This window comes from Haliotis rufescens, unplaced genomic scaffold, assembly GCF_023055435.1.
Source record: "Haliotis rufescens isolate VD_foot unplaced genomic scaffold, xgHalRufe1.0.p SCAF_25, whole genome shotgun sequence".
Taxonomy (NCBI): Eukaryota; Metazoa; Mollusca; class Gastropoda; order Lepetellida; family Haliotidae; genus Haliotis; species Haliotis rufescens.
Genome location: NW_025963946.1, coordinates 5,795,168 through 5,812,640, shown reverse-complemented (window position 1 = coordinate 5,812,640; position 17,473 = coordinate 5,795,168). Strand labels below are relative to the sequence as shown.

General features: G+C 47.3%; 1 protein-coding gene across 4 annotated transcripts in view; it reads left to right on the top strand.

Annotated features, from left to right (window-relative positions):
- Positions 1 to 17,473, top strand: part of LOC124123172 (retinoblastoma-associated protein-like) — a 60,077-nt gene that overhangs the window by 30,450 nt on the left and 12,154 nt on the right. For all 4 annotated transcript variants that reach the window (XM_048402284.1, XM_048402287.1, XM_048402286.1 and 1 more), the window contains exons 17-23: positions 1,650 to 1,700; positions 2,143 to 2,252; positions 3,687 to 3,868; positions 5,097 to 5,161; positions 10,237 to 10,314; positions 14,142 to 14,246; positions 16,705 to 16,824. In XM_048402284.1, the coding sequence (XP_048258241.1) occupies positions 1,650 to 1,700; positions 2,143 to 2,252; positions 3,687 to 3,868; positions 5,097 to 5,161; positions 10,237 to 10,314; positions 14,142 to 14,246; positions 16,705 to 16,824 (711 nt within the window). The remainder of the gene's footprint in view (positions 1 to 1,649; positions 1,701 to 2,142; positions 2,253 to 3,686; positions 3,869 to 5,096; positions 5,162 to 10,236; positions 10,315 to 14,141; positions 14,247 to 16,704; positions 16,825 to 17,473) is intronic.

Below are 17,473 nucleotides of genomic sequence, written 5' to 3'. Positions count from 1 at the left end.
ATGACCACAAGTCTTGAGTCAAAGAGCTCAACCTTTAGTCGCCGAGATGTTGTTAACAAGAAGTGAAAATATGGATATTCTGTTGTTTAAATAGAGAATCTCACCTGAGTGTCTTTTGATATCAAATGTATCATTTCTTACCAATATTGGGGGCGGTCGGGTAGCCTAGTGGTTAAAGCATTCGCTCGTCATGCCGAAAACCCGGGTTCGATTCCCGACATGGGTACAATGTGTGAAGCCCATTTCTGGTGTCCCCTGCCGTGATATTGCTAGAATATTGCTAAAAGCAGCGTAAAACCATACTCACTCACTCACTCACTCACTCTTACCAATATGTCCGTTATATGCTGAATTCTGAAAACAGTTCATTGATAAGAATGTAGTTATCTTAGTTGACAGAAATATTTTCGTTAATGTCCAGTAAGAATGATAAGGAAGAGAAATTATGGATGTCAACTTTTTCTTTATTATGAGGAACACAACGTTTCGGAGTATATGCTTTCTCCTTGATTCACCTGATGAGGATGCTGGGGACTGATACAGCTGAACTATTGCTGGATGCTATGTTAATCAACAGACAAATAACATAAGTTGTAGCAGTGTCACGAGGTGATCATGGGGTTTTGTGCGTCCCGTGCGTCCCGTGCTGGAGGCTCATGGTATAAACCTAATGAACCCCGAGTGATCCTGCTGCAACGAATTTTATCTTACCAACCTGTTTTAATGTGATGTAAATGAATTAACACAAATTCAAAATTGATACAAAACAGCTGTTCGATTGAGCTGAGGTTAGCTTGCGTTGTGTCAAGTGACATCCATTAACTCGGAAAAAGTGTGCTGCGTTTTGTTTTGAAGCAGGCAAAAAGGGATTTATTTTTTCTCTCAGACATCCACTGAGGAATCTACGTGCAGCCTGTATTGCTCATAGCGGGGTATAAGGGATTTATCCCCCCACTGAGGAATCTATTCTATCTAACCCCGAGTGATCCTGCTGCAACAAATTTATCTTGCCAACCTGTTTTAATGTGACGTAAATGACTTAACACGAATTCAAAATTGATACAAAACAGCTGTTCGATGGAGCGGAGGTTAACGTATGCTGTCACATGACTTCCGATTTGGAAAAAGCGTGCAGCTTTTTGGCGGGGTTTAAGGGATTTATTCTGCCACTGCCTCTCAGAAATCCACGTGCAGCCTCTATTGTTCGTGGCGGGGTATAAGAGATTTATTTCCCCCCTGAAAAATTTATTACCCTCCAAGGCAGGTTACACAATATTTTTTCAAGATCATTTGGACCAATCAGATCTCATCATTCTGAGGGGGCATGGGTGGCCCATTCGTCTAAGGCGCCGCGAATCTCTTTGCAGAGTTGCATCCCTTGGGCACGCCAGAAACATATGATTGTGGGTTTGAATCCCAGTTCGCCCCAATTATGTTTCTAGGTTGTCAGCACCATACCCGTGCTCGTGGGTTTCACCGAAGTGGTAAACATCTGAGACCTGCATCACTTTGGGCTTTACTCCCACATCAAGCTGACACGCCGTGATATAACTGGTATACTGTTAAAAACGGTGTTAAACCCAACTCACTCACTCACTCATCATTCTGACATGGAGGTATGATAAACAATGTTGTATTTTTGCCTTCAGCATCTGCAGTGGGTGGAGACACAGATCCTGGAGACCATAGCATGGAAAGAGGTGGGTAGATTGTAGACATCATAACAAAATCAGGGGGCACGGGTGGCCCAGTCGTCTAAGGCGCCGCAATTCGCTGTGCAAGGTTGCGCCTCGGGCACGCCAGAAACCTATGATTGTTGGTTCGAATCCCGTTTCGCCCCGATTATGTTTCTAGGTTTGTCAGCACCATACCCGTGCTCGTGGGTTTCACCGAAGTGGTAAACATCCAAGACCTGCATCACTTCGTGCTTTCCTCCCACATTAAGCTGACACGCCGTGATATAACTGGAATACTGTTAAAAGCGGCGCTAAACCCAATTCACTTACTAAGAAAATCAACTGGTTGATTCTCCCTGTCTTGCCAGTTAAAGTGACGTCCAGTTTTCAGAATTAACCATTTTCAGAGATAAATAAGATAATGTCCTAATGTGAGTGTTTGATATGTTTTCTCTCTCATTCACAGGGATCATCGTTATTTAGTGCTATTGAAAACTCGGACATAATGATGACACAGCCGCAGTCCCCATCAGCATCGTCACAGAACTCACACAACACAAACACAGCCGCTGACATGTGAGTATGTTGCGTTGAGATTGGACAAGATAGGATCTGGGTTTTTGCCAAAACTATTCTGAAAATTATTTGAAGGGACCAACCATATTGTATTTAGATGGGGCGGGATGAAGTTGGCGATGGTGGAATGGAGCGGGGCGGGGTTGGAGTGGCTGATGTAGGAATGGGGCGGGGTTGGAGTGGGCGATTGCGGAATGGGGCGGGATTGGAGTGGGGCAGGGTTGGAGTGGGCGATGGTGGAATATGGCGGGATTGGAGTGGGGCGGGGCGGGGTTGGAGTGGGCGATGGTGGAATATGGCGGGATTGGAGTGGGGCGGGGCGGGGTTGGAGTGGGCGATTGTGGAATGGGGCGGGATTGGAGTGGGGCGGGGTGGGGTTGGAGTGGGCGATTGTGGAATGGGGCGGGATTGGAGTGGGGCGGGGTTGGAGTGGGCGATGGTGGAATGAGGCGGGATTGGAGTGGGGCGGGGCGGGGTTGGAATGGGCGATGGTGGAATGGGGCGGGATTGGAGTGGGGCGGGGTTGGAGTGGGCGATTGTGGAATGGGGCGGGATTGGAGTGGGGCGGGGTTGGATTGGGCGATGGGGAAATGGGATGGGATTGGAGTGGGGCGGGGCGGGGTTGGAGTGGCTGATGTAGGAATGGGGCGGGGTTGGAGTGGCTGATGTAGGAATGGGGCGGGGTTGGAGTGGCTGATGGTGGAATGGGGCGGGGTTGGAGTGGCTGATGGTGGAATGGGGCGGGGTTGGAGTGGCTGATGGTGGAATGGGGCGGGGTTGGAGTGGGGCGGGGTTGGAGTGGGGCAGGGTTGGAATGGGCGATGGTGGAGTGAGGTGGGGAATGGGATTTTTGTCTGTCAGAATATTTTTTCCTCTGAAATTTGATGGAACAATTATATTTTTTCACAATGATCTACAATATCTTTCTGGGCATGAACCTGAGGTTAAATTAGTTTGTCCCGCATGACCGGTTCAAATTCTTTTTTATCCCCTCCATGAAGGAATTGGACTGGATTTGTCCGTCTGTCCGTCCACTTCACAGAGGAGACAAATTTACTAACGATTTCAGTTGGAGAAATAAAATTTTGCAGACTGATGTTACTGGTCACGCTTTAATAGTTCGAAAATTGGTATCTTAAATTATTTTTACAGCGTTGAGTCCCTTGCTCTGTGATTTTCGACTTCGTGCATACTGCATGAAATGGGTACAAGAATGAAAGTTTGCATGCTTATCTAAGGGATACTTGTCAAGACTGAATTTGAAAATTGGTCTTGTAAATTGTGATATTACTGGCAGGGCACCTCTGTGTTAGTTTCCGTTCTCATGGCTGAAATAATGCTGATGTAACATTAAATTTTAACTCACTAACTCAATTTGCATGTTTAGGATGCAGTACCTTGCATCATGTACAACCCTGCATCCTGCCCCCGCAGGTATCTGTCCCCTATGCATCCTCGGTCAGGGATCCTGCCTCCGACTCCAACGAAAGGCTCCTCGTCCGTCAACTCCAGCGCTTCCCCCAGAGCAGCGGCAAGTCCAGGCAGTCAAGACGGGGCGTCCACTTCACGCCCAGCACCTCGGAGATCTCAGTCTCTCAACCTTTTCTTCAGTAAAGGTCAGAAAATATTCAACATAATATTCACATGCAGTGAACGCTATCATGTAGTTTTGTTGGGGTGGTCGGGTAGCCTTGTGGTTAATGCGTTTGCTCGTCACGTCGAAGATCCGGGTTTGATTCCCGACATGGGTACAATGTGTGAAGCCCATTTCTGGTGTCCCCTGCCGTGATTTTGCTAGAATATTGCTAAAAGCCGTGTAAAACCACACTCACTCACTCACTCACTCAGAATATGGATAAAAGCGGCGTAAAACCATACATACTCACTCACTCACTCACTCACTCACTCACTCACTCACTCACTCACTCACTCACTCACGACCCGTAAGGATTCCGGGGTTGAAAATGTCTTCAGCAACCCATGCTTGCTGGAAAAGGTGACTATGCTTGTCGTAATAGGCGACTAACAGAATCCGGTGGTCAGGCTCGCTGACTTAGTTGATGCATGTCATCGATCCCAAGGGCGAGGATCGATGCTCATGATATTAATCACTGGTTTGTCTGGTCCAGACTCGATTATTTACAGACCGCCGTCATATAGCTTTAATATTGCTGAGTTCCGCGTTAAACAAACTAACCAACCACTCACTCACTGTAGTTTTGTACAGAATCCTAATTATTACCTACAGGTTTAGACATAACCGAGTTCATCAATATCTTATGTGCACAAGGGCAACTATCACTTCACAGGAACCAGTGCATTGTTTACATCATCCAGACGGCATTGGTGACGTCATCCAGACTGCATTGGTGACGTCATCCAGACGGCATTGGTGACGTCATCCAGACGGCATTGGTGACGTCATTCGATTCATATTGTCACACCCGAAACTATGTCATAGCTGAAGATTGTTGACGTCATTCGACAATTGTTGTTTTCTAAGAATGTGCTTGTGACCAGTTCATTTTTTCAAAACGAGAGCTCAAAGAGATTTAGAAATTATGGGTAATTAATGTTTGACGCTTGCATGTGTTACGAAACTTGTGTAAGAATTCATGTATTACCCTCAATCTTGCTATTGTTTACAGACTGCCATCATAAAGCTGGAATATTGCTGAGTGCAGCATTAAACAACTACCCAAACAAACCATGCTGATATATTTGATATCATAAGACACACGAGTGAGATTCTCTGTGTTCACTATGAGGATGCATACATGAGCTTTGTTTGATGAGCCTAAGGTTTTGTAAAGTAGAAATGCTGGACGTGTTCCTGTGTTTCAGTGGGGAGGACAGGTTTCCACAAACTCCAGAAGCTGTGCACCATGCTGGAAGTGACCAAGGAAATAGTGAGTAGACTGGATATGCCTCTCCATAGTAGAATATCCAGTGTATGTGCTCAGTGAGTAGACAAGACGTACCTCCCCATAGTAGAATATCCAGTGTATGTCATCAGTGAGTAGACAAGACGTACCTCACCATAGTAGAATATCCAGTGTATGTACTAGTCTCCCGGTGTAGGTCCCCAGTGCCTGGTCTCCCTGTGTAGTTTCCCAGTGTCTGATGCTGGTCTCCCTGTGTAGGTCCCCAGTGCCTGGTCTCCCTGTGTAGTTTCCCAGTGTCTGATGCTGGTCTCCCTGTGTAGGTCCCCAGTGCCTGGTCTCCCTATGTAGGTCCCCAGTGCCTGATGCTTGTCTCCCTGTGTAGGTCCCCAGTGTCTGATGCTGGTCTCCCTGTGTAGGTTCCCAGTGCCTGGTCTCCCTGTGTAGGTCCCCAGTGCCTGATGCTGGTCTCCCTGTGTAGGTCCCCAGTGCCAGATGCTTGTCTCCCTGTGTAGGTCCCCAGTGCCTGATGCTGGTCTCCCTGTGTAGGTCCCCAGTGCCTGATGCTTGTCTCCCTGTGTAGGTCCCCAGTGCCTGATGCTGGTCTCCCTGTGTAGGTCCCCAGTGCCTGATGCTTGTCTCCCTGTGTAGGTCCCCAGTGTCTGATGCTGGTCTCCCTGTGTAGGTCCCCAGTGCCTGGTCTCCCTGTGTAGGTCCCCAGTGCCTGATACTAGTTACCTGTGTAGGTCCCCAGTGCCTGGTCTCCCTGTGTAGTTTCCCAGTGTCTGATGCTGGTCTCCCTGAGAAGGTCCCCAGTGCCTGATGCTGGTCTCCCGGTGTAGGTCCTCAGTGCCTGGTCTCCCTGTGTAGGTCCCCAGTGCCTGATGCTGGTCTCCCGGTGTAGGTCCCCAGTGCCTGATGCTGGTCTCCCTGTGTAGGTCCCCAGTGCCTGATGCTGGTCTCCCTGTGTAGGTCCCCAGTGCCTGATGCTGGTCTCCCTGTGTAGGTCCCCAGTGCCTGATGCAGGTCTCCCTGTTTAGGTCCCCAGTGCCTGATGCTTGTCTCCCTGTGTAGGTTCCCAGTGCCTGATGCTGGTCTCCCTGTGTAGGTCCCCAGTGCCTGATGCTGGTTACCTGTGTAGGTCCCCAGTGCCTGGTGCTTGTCTCCCTGTGTAGGTCCCCAGTGTCTGATGCTGGTCTCCCGGTGTAGGTCCCCAGTGCCTGATTACCTTTTTACCTGTGTAGGTCCCCAGTGCCTGATGCTTGTCTCCCTGTGTAGGTCCCCAGTGCCTGATGCTGGTCTCCCTGTGTAGGTCCCCAGTGTCTGATGCTTGTCTCCCTGTGTAGGTCCCCAGTGTCTGATACTGGTCTCCCTGTGTAGGTCCCCAGTGCCTGATGCTGGTCTCCCTGTGTAGGTCCCCAGTGCCTGATGCTTGTCTCCCTGTGTAGGTCCCCAGTGCCTGATGCTAGTCTCCCTGTGTAGGTCCCCAGTGCCTGGTCTCCCTGTGTAGGTCCCCAGTGTCTGATGCTGGTCTCCCTGTGTAGGTCCCCAGTGCCTGATGCTTGTCTCCCTGTGTAGGTCCCCAGTGTCTGATGCTTGTCTCCCTGTGTAGGTTCCCAGTGCCTGATGCTGGTCTCCCTGTGTAGGTCCCCAGTGCCTGATGCTGGTCTCCCTGTGTAGGTCCCCAGTGCCTGATGCTTGTCTCCCTGTGTAGGTTCCCAGTGCCTGGTGCTGGTCTCCCTGTGTAGGTCCCCAGTGCCTGGTCTCCCTGTGTAGGTCCCCAGTGTCTGATGCTTGTCTCCCTGTGTAGGTTCCCAGTGCCTGATGCTGGTCTCCCTGTGTAGGTCCCCAGTGCCTGATGCTTGTCTCCCTGTGTAGGTCCCCAGTGCCTGATGCTGGTCTCCCTGTGTAGGCCTCAGTGCCTGATGCTGGTCTCCCTGTGTAGGTCCCCAGTGTCTGATGCTTGTCTCCCTGTGTAGGTCCCCAGTGCCTGATGCTGGTCTCCCTGTGTAGGCCTCAGTGCCTGATGCTGGTCTCCCTGTGTAGGTTCCCAGTGCCTGATGCTGGTCTCCCTGTGTAGGTCCCCAGTGCCTGATACTAGTTACCTGTGTAGGTCCCCAGTGCGTGATGCTTGTCTCCCTGTGTAGGTCCCCAGTGCCTGATGCTGGTCTCCCTGTGTAGGTCCCCAGTGCCTGATGCTGGTCTCCCTGTGTAGGTCCCCAGTGTCTGATGCTTGTCTCCCTGTGTAGGTCCCCAGTGCCTGATGCTGGTCTCCCTGTGTAGGTCCCCAGTGCCTGATGCTTGTCTCCCTGTGTAGGTCCTCAGTGCCTGATGCTGGTCTCCCTGTGTAGGTCCCCAGTGTCTGATGCTTGTCTCCCTGTGTAGGTCCCCAGTTCCTGTTCTCCCGGTGTAGGTCTCCAGTGTCTGATGCTGGTCTCCCTGTGTGGTCCCCAGTGCCTGGTCTCCCTGTGTAGGTCCCCAGTGCCTGATGCTGGTCTCCCTGTGTAGGTCCCCAGTGTCTGATGCTGGTCTCCCTGTGTAGGTCCTCAGTGCCTGTTCTCCCTGTGTAGGTCCCCAGTGCCTGATGCTGGTCTCCCTGTGTAGGTCCCCAGTGTCTGATGCTTGTCTCCCTGTGTAGGTCCCCAGTGCCTGATGCTGGTCTCCCTGTGTAGGTCCTCAGTGCCTGTTCTCCCTGTGTAGGTCCCCAGTGCCTGATGCTGGTCTCCCTGTGTAGGTCCCCAGTTCCTGTTCTCCCGGTGTAGGTCCCCAGTGCCTGATGCTAGTCTCCCTGTGTAGGTCCCCAGTTCCTGTTCTCCCGGTGTAGGTCCCCAGTGCCTGATGCTAGTCTCCCTGTGTAGGTCCCCAGTGCCTGGTCTCCCTGTGTAGGTCCCCAGTGCCTGATGCTGGTCTCCCTGTGTAGGTCCCCAGTGTCTGATGCTGGTCTCCCTGTGTAGGTCCCCAGTGTCTGATGCTTGTCTCCCTGTGTAGGTCGCCAGTGCCTGATGCTGGTCTCACTGTGTAGGTCCCCAGTGCCTGGTCTCCCTGTGTAGGTCCCCAGTGCCTGATGCTGGTCTCCCTGTGTAGGTCCCCAGTGCCTGATGCTGGTCTCCCTGTGTAGGTCCTCAGTGCCTGTTCTCCCTGTGTAGGTCCCCAGTGCCTGATGCTGGTCTCCCTCTGTAGGTCCCCAGTGCCTGGTCTCCCTTTGTAGTTTCCCAGTGTCTGATGCTGGTCTCCCTGTGTAGGTCCCCAGTGCCTGGTCTCCCTGTGTAGGTCCCCAGTGCCTGATGCTGGTCTCCCTGTGTAGGTCCTCAGTGCCTGTTCTCCCTGTGTAGGTCCCCAGTGCCTGATGCTGGTCTCCCTGTGTAGGTCCCCAGTGCCTAGTCTCCCTGTGTAGTTTCCCAGTGTCTGATGCTGGTCTCCCTGTGTAGGTCCCCAGTGCCTGGTCTCCCTGTGTAGGTCCCCAGTGCCTGATGCTGGTCTCCCTGTGAAGGTCCCCAGTGCCTGATGCTGGTCTCCCTGTGTAGGTCCCCAGTGCCTGATGCTGGTCTCCCTGTGTAGGTCCCCAGTGTCTGATGCTGGTCTCCCTGTGTAGGTCCCCAGTTCCTGTTCTCCCGGTGTAGGTCTCCAGTGTCTGATGCTGGTCTCCCTGTGTAGGTCCCCAGTGCCTGATGCTGGTCTCCCTGTGTAGGTCCCCAGTTCCTGTTCTCCCGGTGTAGGTCCCCAGTGCCTGATGCTAGTCTCCCTGTGTAGGTCCCCAGTTCCTGTTCTCCCGGTGTAGGTCTCCAGTGTCTGATGCTGGTCTCCCTGTGTAGGTCCCCAGTGCCTGGTCTCCCTGTGTAGGTCCCCAGTGCCTGATGCTGGTCTCCCTGTGTAGGTCCCCAGTGTCTGATGCTTGTCTCCCTGTGTAGGTCCCCAGTGCCTGATGCTGGTCTCACTGTGTAGGTCCCCAGTGCCTGGTCTCCCTGTGTAGGTCCCCAGTGCCTGATGCTGGTCTCCCTGTGTAGGTCCCCAGTGCCTGATGCTGGTCTCCCTGTGTAGGTCCTCAGTGCCTGTTCTCCCTGTGTAGGTCCCCAGTGCCTGATGCTGGTCTCCCTGTGTAGGTCCCCAGTGCCTGGTCTCCCTTTGTAGTTTCCCAGTGTCTGATGCTGGTCTCCCTGTGTAGGTCCCCAGTGCCTGGTCTCCCTGTGTAGGTCCCCAGTGCCTGATGCTGGTCTCCCTGTGTAGGTCCTCAGTGCCTGTTCTCCCTGTGTAGGTCCCCAGTGCCTGATGCTGGTCTCCCTGTGTAGGTCCCCAGTGCCTGGTCTCCCTGTGTAGTTTCCCAGTGTCTGATGCTGGTCTCCCTGTGTAGGTCCCCAGTGCCTGGTCTCCCTGTGTAGGTCCCCAGTGCCTGATGCTGGTCTCCCTGTGAAGGTCCCCAGTGCCTGATGCTGGTCTCCCTGTGTAGGTCCCCAGTGCCTGATGCTGGTCTCCCTGTGTAGGTCCCCAGTGTCTGATGCTGGTCTCCCTGTGTAGGTCCCCAGTGCCTGATGCTGGTCTCCCTGTGTAGGTCCTCAGTGCCTGTTCTCCCTGTGTAGGTCCCCAGTGCCTGATGCTGGTCTCCCTGTGTAGGTCCCCAGTGCCTGGTCTCCCTGTGTAGTTTCCCAGTGTCTGATGCTGGTCTCCCTGTGTAGGTCCCCAGTGCCTGGTCTCCCTGTGTAGGTCCCCAGTGCCTGATGCTGGTCTCCCTGTGAAGGTCCCCAGTGCCTGATGCTGGTCTCCCTGTGTAGGTCCCCAGTGTCTGATGCTGGTCTCCCTGTGTAGGTCCCCAGTGCCTGATGCTGGTCTCCCTGTGTAGGTTCCCAGTGCCTGATGCTGGTCTCCCTGTGTAGGTCCCCAGTGCCTGATGCTGGTCTCCCTGTGTAGGTCCCCAGTGCCTGATGCTGGTCTCCCTGTGTAGGTCCCCAGTGCCTGGTCTCCCGGTGTTTTTGAAGTAGGCTGAGCACCCCGAGTATTTGTTGCCACATCTAAACCTACACTGAAGGTCCCTGTCTTTACAACCCATTAGTCTCTCTTGTCAGATATTGAACACAATTATATCAAGATTGTTTTCTGTTTTTCTTCAGCAACAAAAGATCTGGACGTGTTTTGAATACTGCATCACTAACAAGCCAGCCCTAATGAGAAACAGACACATCGACCAGGTTGGTGTTCACCGTTTACACGGTTTCACCTTATATCCCAGTTCCTGTTACCCTATATAACAATGTATACCTGTTGAAAAGAAGACGAAGAAGTCTGTGGGTCATTCAAGGCAATTTAATATAAGAGTAACGCTATTTTTCAGGGCATTATCATTTGCAGAAGCCTGAGGTCTTCCATTAACTGCCCGACGAAGGAGGGCAGTTGAAAAGACTGAGGGCTTCTGCAAATGATAATGCCCTGAAAAATAGCGTTACCGTTATTATAGCTAAAATGGATGGAATTTTGTATCAAATAAAAAGAAAAAACAATATCGGTTTTGAAACAATTACTGCAATCAACACGAATGTCACTGACCCACTTTTACAAATATGGAAACGTCATAGCACAAACCAGATGACGTCACTATTGAACGTGACGTCACCTATGCCAACCCTATGATGTCACCTAACAATGGGCGTGATAATGGCCCGTCGTCAAGCCATATGAGGACATTATCAAGTTACAGTGGCCCGCTGATTCTTGATAACATGCAGGCGGTTTACTGATAATTCTATCCATTTTAGCTATAATGGCAGTTAGTTCATCATCGTAGGCAAGGCATGTCAGTTTGTCAACACACGCACACGGACAGCACATGGTTACACAAAAAGTATGAATCGTGGTTACATAAAAAGTATGAATCAGAACGGAATGGCAGACAAACGAAATCATGTTTGTCAAGGCTACTGTCATAATCCTGTTGTTTTTATGTCCTTTGCAACATATTGTATCTACTGTAAGTCTTGATATTAATGCGTCTCCAAATTAATACGACTGCTGACCCTTAGCCAAAAATGCGACTCAATATCAATACGACTTCCCCCACCCCATCCCCATTGGAATGATACATATCTTACCTTAATCCAACCTTAAATTTACCCAATCAAACATAAATACCACCACTTAAAAGTGCTGAGTAGAGTATTTCCGTAAAAATAAAAAACAGTGTTTCCCTAAAAACTACACACAGTTTATATATTTATAACCCCCGTTTACGAAGTAAATAGGTGATATATAGCGTTCCGTTCGTCCGTCCTTCCGTCTGTCTGGGCTTTTGTACGGCCCATTACTTTTTAACCATGCACCCTAGCTGCACCAAACTTGCTACACACATTTACCACAATGAGTACTTGTACCTTTTGCTAGTTTGAAGATTCTGAACTTTTTAATTTTTGCCGTTTCTATGGAAACATTAAGAAACTTAAACTTTTAGGGTGGGTGTTTTGTACGGCCTCTATCTTTTTAACTATGCACCCTAGCTTCACCAAACTTTCTACACACATTAACTACAATGAGTACTTGTGCTTATTGCTAGTTTGAAGATTCTGAATTTTTTAAGTTTTGCCGTTTCCATGGAAACATTAGAAACTTAAACTTTTAGGGTGGGTGTTTTGTAAGGCCCATAACTTTTTAACCATGCACCCTAGCTTCACCAAACTTGCTACACACATTTACCACAATGAGTACTTGTGCCTTATGCTAGTTTAATTTATTTATTTTTGCCGTTTCCATGGAATCATGGTGAAACATAAATTTTCGGTAGAGTTTTTGTACGATCCATGTTTACAATATTATGTATCCTAGCTTCAGCAAACATGCTACATTTAACCGCTATGATTGTTTTTTATCTTTTATAAGATTCTGAAAGTTTTCTCTTTTGCTGTTTTCATGGAAACATGATGGAATTTAGAAATTTTGATGACTGGTTTTGTTTGTATAGCTAATATATTTTCAAAAATTGTTTCCACACATGTAGATCATCATAAGTATCTGTGCTTTGTGATAGTTTGAATTTATGAATTCTTTACCATATTTGTTAAGGCTAGATGGAAATTATTTATTTATTGATTTTCTCATATGATATTGTTCCACTTTTTATGTGTTTTTATATCAACAATTTTTGGTCCTTTTGATAATTCTTCTTATGTAACTCCTCAATCAAATTTTTATTCAAAGGTGTTCATGGTGATCTACTTCCTCGTAGTGAACACTGGTAACATGGGAGATTTGGAGGGGGGGTCAATTGTCACTGGATCTCAATCTTAGTTTTTAAAACATTGAAGTTAAAATCAGTTAGAAATATGTAATATTTCATTAATTAACAAACTATTTACTATTTGTTGTTGACCAGCGGGGATAACGGGGGTATCTGAGCTTTGCTCACTTCTTTCTTGTTGTTCTGTTGACTGGCATTAAGGAAGTTCAAAGGCAATAAAATAATTGAACCAATAACAGTTCACTGATTGGTATGTGGAGTAGGTGTCAACAAACTTGAAGTGTGATGAAGCCTCAAGTGTTGCAAGGGTCACGTCTTAATTGACATTGCTATGTACTTGTTACAACTGCTGCTCAATCAACCGTGTTTGTGTTTATATTCAAGTTGGTATTTCCGCTGTCCAAAGTGTGCAGTGAGGCCGTCTTATTGTTCATTGTCAGTTTGGAGACATAATGCAAAAGTCCAATTTCCACTCTTGCCGAAATAGGCTGGATTCTCTGGGGTCGATCGTAGCGCCACCAGTGGCTATTATGAGTTCCGTCCCTTTCTATGTCCCTCCTATTGACCAATCAGATTCCACCTCTCATATCACTTGCTTTTGCTTTAAACAAAATAGCGACGCCCAATCAAGACAATCTGATCAATAATCAATATCTATATTGTGAAAAAAACGGGTCTTACTTCGTGAAGTGCATCAAATCACATCAGCACCTGGATTAGAAATATGAAATCATTTGGAAAATATATGTTGACGCCCAGTAGACGTACTTCATGCTATGCAAATCCTATAATCAACCGAAATCTGCACTGCATTTAACAAACCAGATGTTGATTTTGTTACACAAAATGTCCAGCCAAATTGTCCAGGCAAAATGTCCAGCCAAAATGTCCAGGCAAAATGTACCTCCATAATTCCAGCCAATGTCGGTAAGAGTGGAAACTGGACTTTTATTTAAGAATTGACCTTCACTTTGTGTGAGTTCATTGGAGTATGAACCTTCATAGAGTTAGGGCCGAACTGTATGAACTTCGGAGCTTGCATAAAGATGGTGAATAAAGATGCGTCAAACAGACACTAAGGTAAATTCATAGATTGCTGGAGACGGTCAATGTCACGGATTGAGTCGATACTACGATAGTTTAGATGTGCATTTCTTCGTTTGTTCATTAGGATACGCTGCATGGAGGATAGTCGTGAACAATCATGCAGTCACGCTCTCTGACATTTCTCAATGTATACTGAAACGCTGAGACCAAGAATAAAAGTTCTAAATGATCAGAAAGAACGCTTATGTATGTTTTCGTGCTAGAGAATTCCCAGGGGTTTCCCATGGAATGTGGAAGTAGTCCGTCAGTGTTTACGTCATTTCAAGAACACGGTCTCGTGAAAAACGTATGAATGTCAAATTGTGTCGTTCAGACACTTATGAAAGTCAATTTCGTGGTCACGTGACCGACCTCTTGTCCAATGGAAAAGCTGTATATCGTGTAAACTTCAAATTATAAAATTATAGTCAGTTAACTCCCTTGCCTTGGGAAGATGCAATGAAGAGGCTCTCGTACTTTACATCTTTGAAACTGATGATGCGATGTAGAATCTGACCAGGTTGGTGTGACAGACATGTGTTTTCAGTGACTGCTAACATAAATCTTCCTGGACATTTGTCAAAAAGATCATACGAGTTTCAATTTTTTCTGTTTAAAACTCGTCAAGGGAGGATTCGAAAATACTTTGCCTGGCCATCTAGACGGCATGACGGACATGTTGTGATGGTGTGGTTGATGTTTCAGATTATGATGTGTTCGCTGTACGGGATCTGCAAGGTCGTTGAGAAGGAGATCAAGTTCAAGACGATTGTCCACATGTACAGGAACTTGGCACATGTCGATCAAGCGGTAAGAGCAACCATTGTATAGATGTACCCAGTGATGTCATACGCCCACCTGATGTTATAATGAATTTTGCAAGTTTGCAGTGTATTTGCCTACAATTCTTCATGTTCCATGATGACAGCCTCCGTGGTCTAGTGGTAGAGCGTCCGCCCGGGGAGCGGAAGGTCCGGGGTTCGATCCCCAGCTGTCATACCAAAAGACATTAAAAGATGGTACTTATTGTTACTCTGTCTAGCGCTCGGCATTAAGGGGCTAAAACAAGGACTGGTCGGCTCGGAGTCAGTATACTGTGTCTGAGTGGGGAATTCATGTTAAACTGCTGCATGGTATCACATATTTTCACCCATTGCGCCAAAATATGTATGTTTTCACTAGTAATAAGTGTTTGGTGTAACATTTATTAAAGCAAACAGTTAAGGTGAGAATCAATATTTTTCACTAAGTGTGCCACTTTGATCCCAAGTTTGTGTCGAAAAGTAAAAAATGTTGTCACTTCTACTTGTTCTGTGGACATTATGGAACATGGTGAGGTGAGGTGAGGTGAGTGAGTGAGTGAGTGAGTATGGTTTTACGCTGCTTTTAGCAATATCCGAGCAATATCACGACGGGGACACCAGAAATGGGCTTCACTGCCAACTGTAAATGGTCAGTGTGCCAGGTGTTTAGCCGTCCTGTCTATGAAAAAGATGGCTTACGCACCACAGATAAGAGCACCTGCAAGTATCGTGATAAGTATCGGATCATGAGCAAGGTATCCGGATCTGTATCGGATCGCACAGTTTGGGATAATTTTGGCTTCCCTGTACTATTTGTGAACAGTAAACAACGAATAAACAATCAGTCGCCATGTTTCACTCGTGTGAAATACACAAGTATTTCAGTTTATGGCCTATGTGTTATTCTGGCGTATAGAGATATGTAACGTATTGTGAGCAGTGTGTTGAGATATGTATTATGATGACTTTGCAACCCGTGAAGATTCCAGGGTAGAATAGGTCTTCAGCAACCCATGCTTGCCGTAAAAGGTGACTATGCTTGTCGTAAAAGGCGCCTAACGGGATCGGGTGGTCAGGCTCGCTGACTTGGTTGATGCATGTCATCGATCCCAATTGCGTGGATCGATGCTCATGATATTAATCACTGGATTGTCTGGTCCAGACTCGATTATTTACAGACTGCCGTCATATAGCTGGAATAAAAAACAACAACCAACCAACCAACCTTGTCGTTGCACCCACAGTGATTCTTTCTGACTTTGGGTTATTTTTCCGCTAACCTAATATGACATCGTATACGGCAACTAAAGACACCATAACTAATTTATTATGCCGAAAAGTTGACACTATTTGGTATCTTTGTCCCACATGTTATGTCAAAACTTAAAACTCAAAATTTTACCTTACAACCTAAGACATAAGGGTCAAAGGGAGACTACTCTTCAAACCTTGTTGATATATTATCTTTATTCAAGTCACAAACGTGATCCAAAAAACCATCAACGTCCTTGCACATAAAAATTGATGATATTAAAACACAAAACAGTGTCTAATAATGAATTTCTGTGCCAGAATTTTCATGTTACAGGTCAAGAAATTGGCACTAGTCCTACAGTCCTTGCTAAACTGCCAAATAGTTATGGTATCATAAGGACTGGTGCATATTTGCCATTTTTAAGGGTTTTGCTATATATCAATCTTATTAAAATCAGATCTTAGTTCTTGCTACCACCAAACAAAGATCTGAGGACGTCCCATTAGGGGTCACGTCAGACCGACCTTGCGTGAACTTTGACCGACCGATAGAAGGACTGACAAGAAGTCGACATTAGCCAATCAGAATGCAGCTTTCTTGCGCTTTACGGCACTGATTTCAAATTGGCGACTACGTTTCGAAACATATCTTGACAAATTCTCGATTACAAATTTGAAACCTGAACAAAAGAACATTCTGGAATGGCTAATAGACGGTCTACATTGTATGGATTCGGTTGTTAAACCCGTAACCATCGTTCGGAATACCCTGTGTTAAAGTTTTCGAGGGTTGCATTATTAGAATTCGCATTCGGAATGTCACTTTCATGATCTGGTAAGCGACGCTCTGATTGATTGGATGAAAGTTCGTTCTGACGTGACCCTAATGGGATGTCCTCAGATCTTTGTTTGGCGGTAGCAAGAACAAAGATGTGATTTTAATGAGATTGGCTATATATTATCATTATAAGGACACTGGACCAAAAATGTTCGTTTCTACCACTGTGTGAAATGTGTAAGGTGGGGTTTGGAAAATCCTAAATGGTTGTTACTGACGGTATAAGGTCTCATATTAGGTCAGTAACAACCATCTTGGATTTTTACTGACGGTAAACGGGCTCATGTGGGGTCAGTAGTTCTGCTCTCTGATTGGTCTATCTCACTTTGAGGCATAATAATAAGTTATATTCGTGCTGTTTTCTCTGCTGCAGGTGTATAAGAGTGCCTTCATTCACGGGAGTGAGTTCGACTCCATCATCGGCTTCTACAACAAAGTCTTCATGCAAAATATGAAGACCTACATTCTACAGTTCTCCGTCAACAGACCTATGGTATGTAGCGTCAGTTTAGTCGAAGATATGGGTTAAAATTGATCTTCAGTAACAAGCTTGTATCCCTTGAAGATCGGGTTAGAATTAGTTATGTTTTAACCCCGTGAAGATCTGGATTAGAATTGTCTTCAGCAACCCATGTTTGTCTTCTCCCATGAAGAACCAGGTTAGAATTGGTCTTCTGCAACCCATGCTTGTACCCCATGAAGATCCGGGTTAGAATTGGTCTTCGGCAATCCATCCTTGTCCCCTAGGAAGATCTGGATTAGAACTGGTCTTCAGCAATCCATCCTTGTCCCCTATGAACATCCTGGTTAGAATTGGTCTTCAGCAATCCATCCTTGTCCCCTATGAACATCCTGGTTAGAATTGGTCTTCAGCAACCCATGCTTGTACCCCATGAAGATCCGGGTTAGAATCGGTCTTCAGCAACCCATGCTTGTCCCCCAGGAAGATCCGGGTTAGAATCGGTCTTCAGCAACCCATGCTTGTCCCCCAGGAAGATCCGGGTTAGAACTGGTCTTCAGCAACCCATGCTTGTCCCCCAGGAAGATCCGGGTTAGAATCGGTCTTCAGCAATCCATCCTTGTCCCCTAGGAAGATCTGGATTAGAACTGGTCTTAGCAACCCATGCATGTCATAAGAGGCG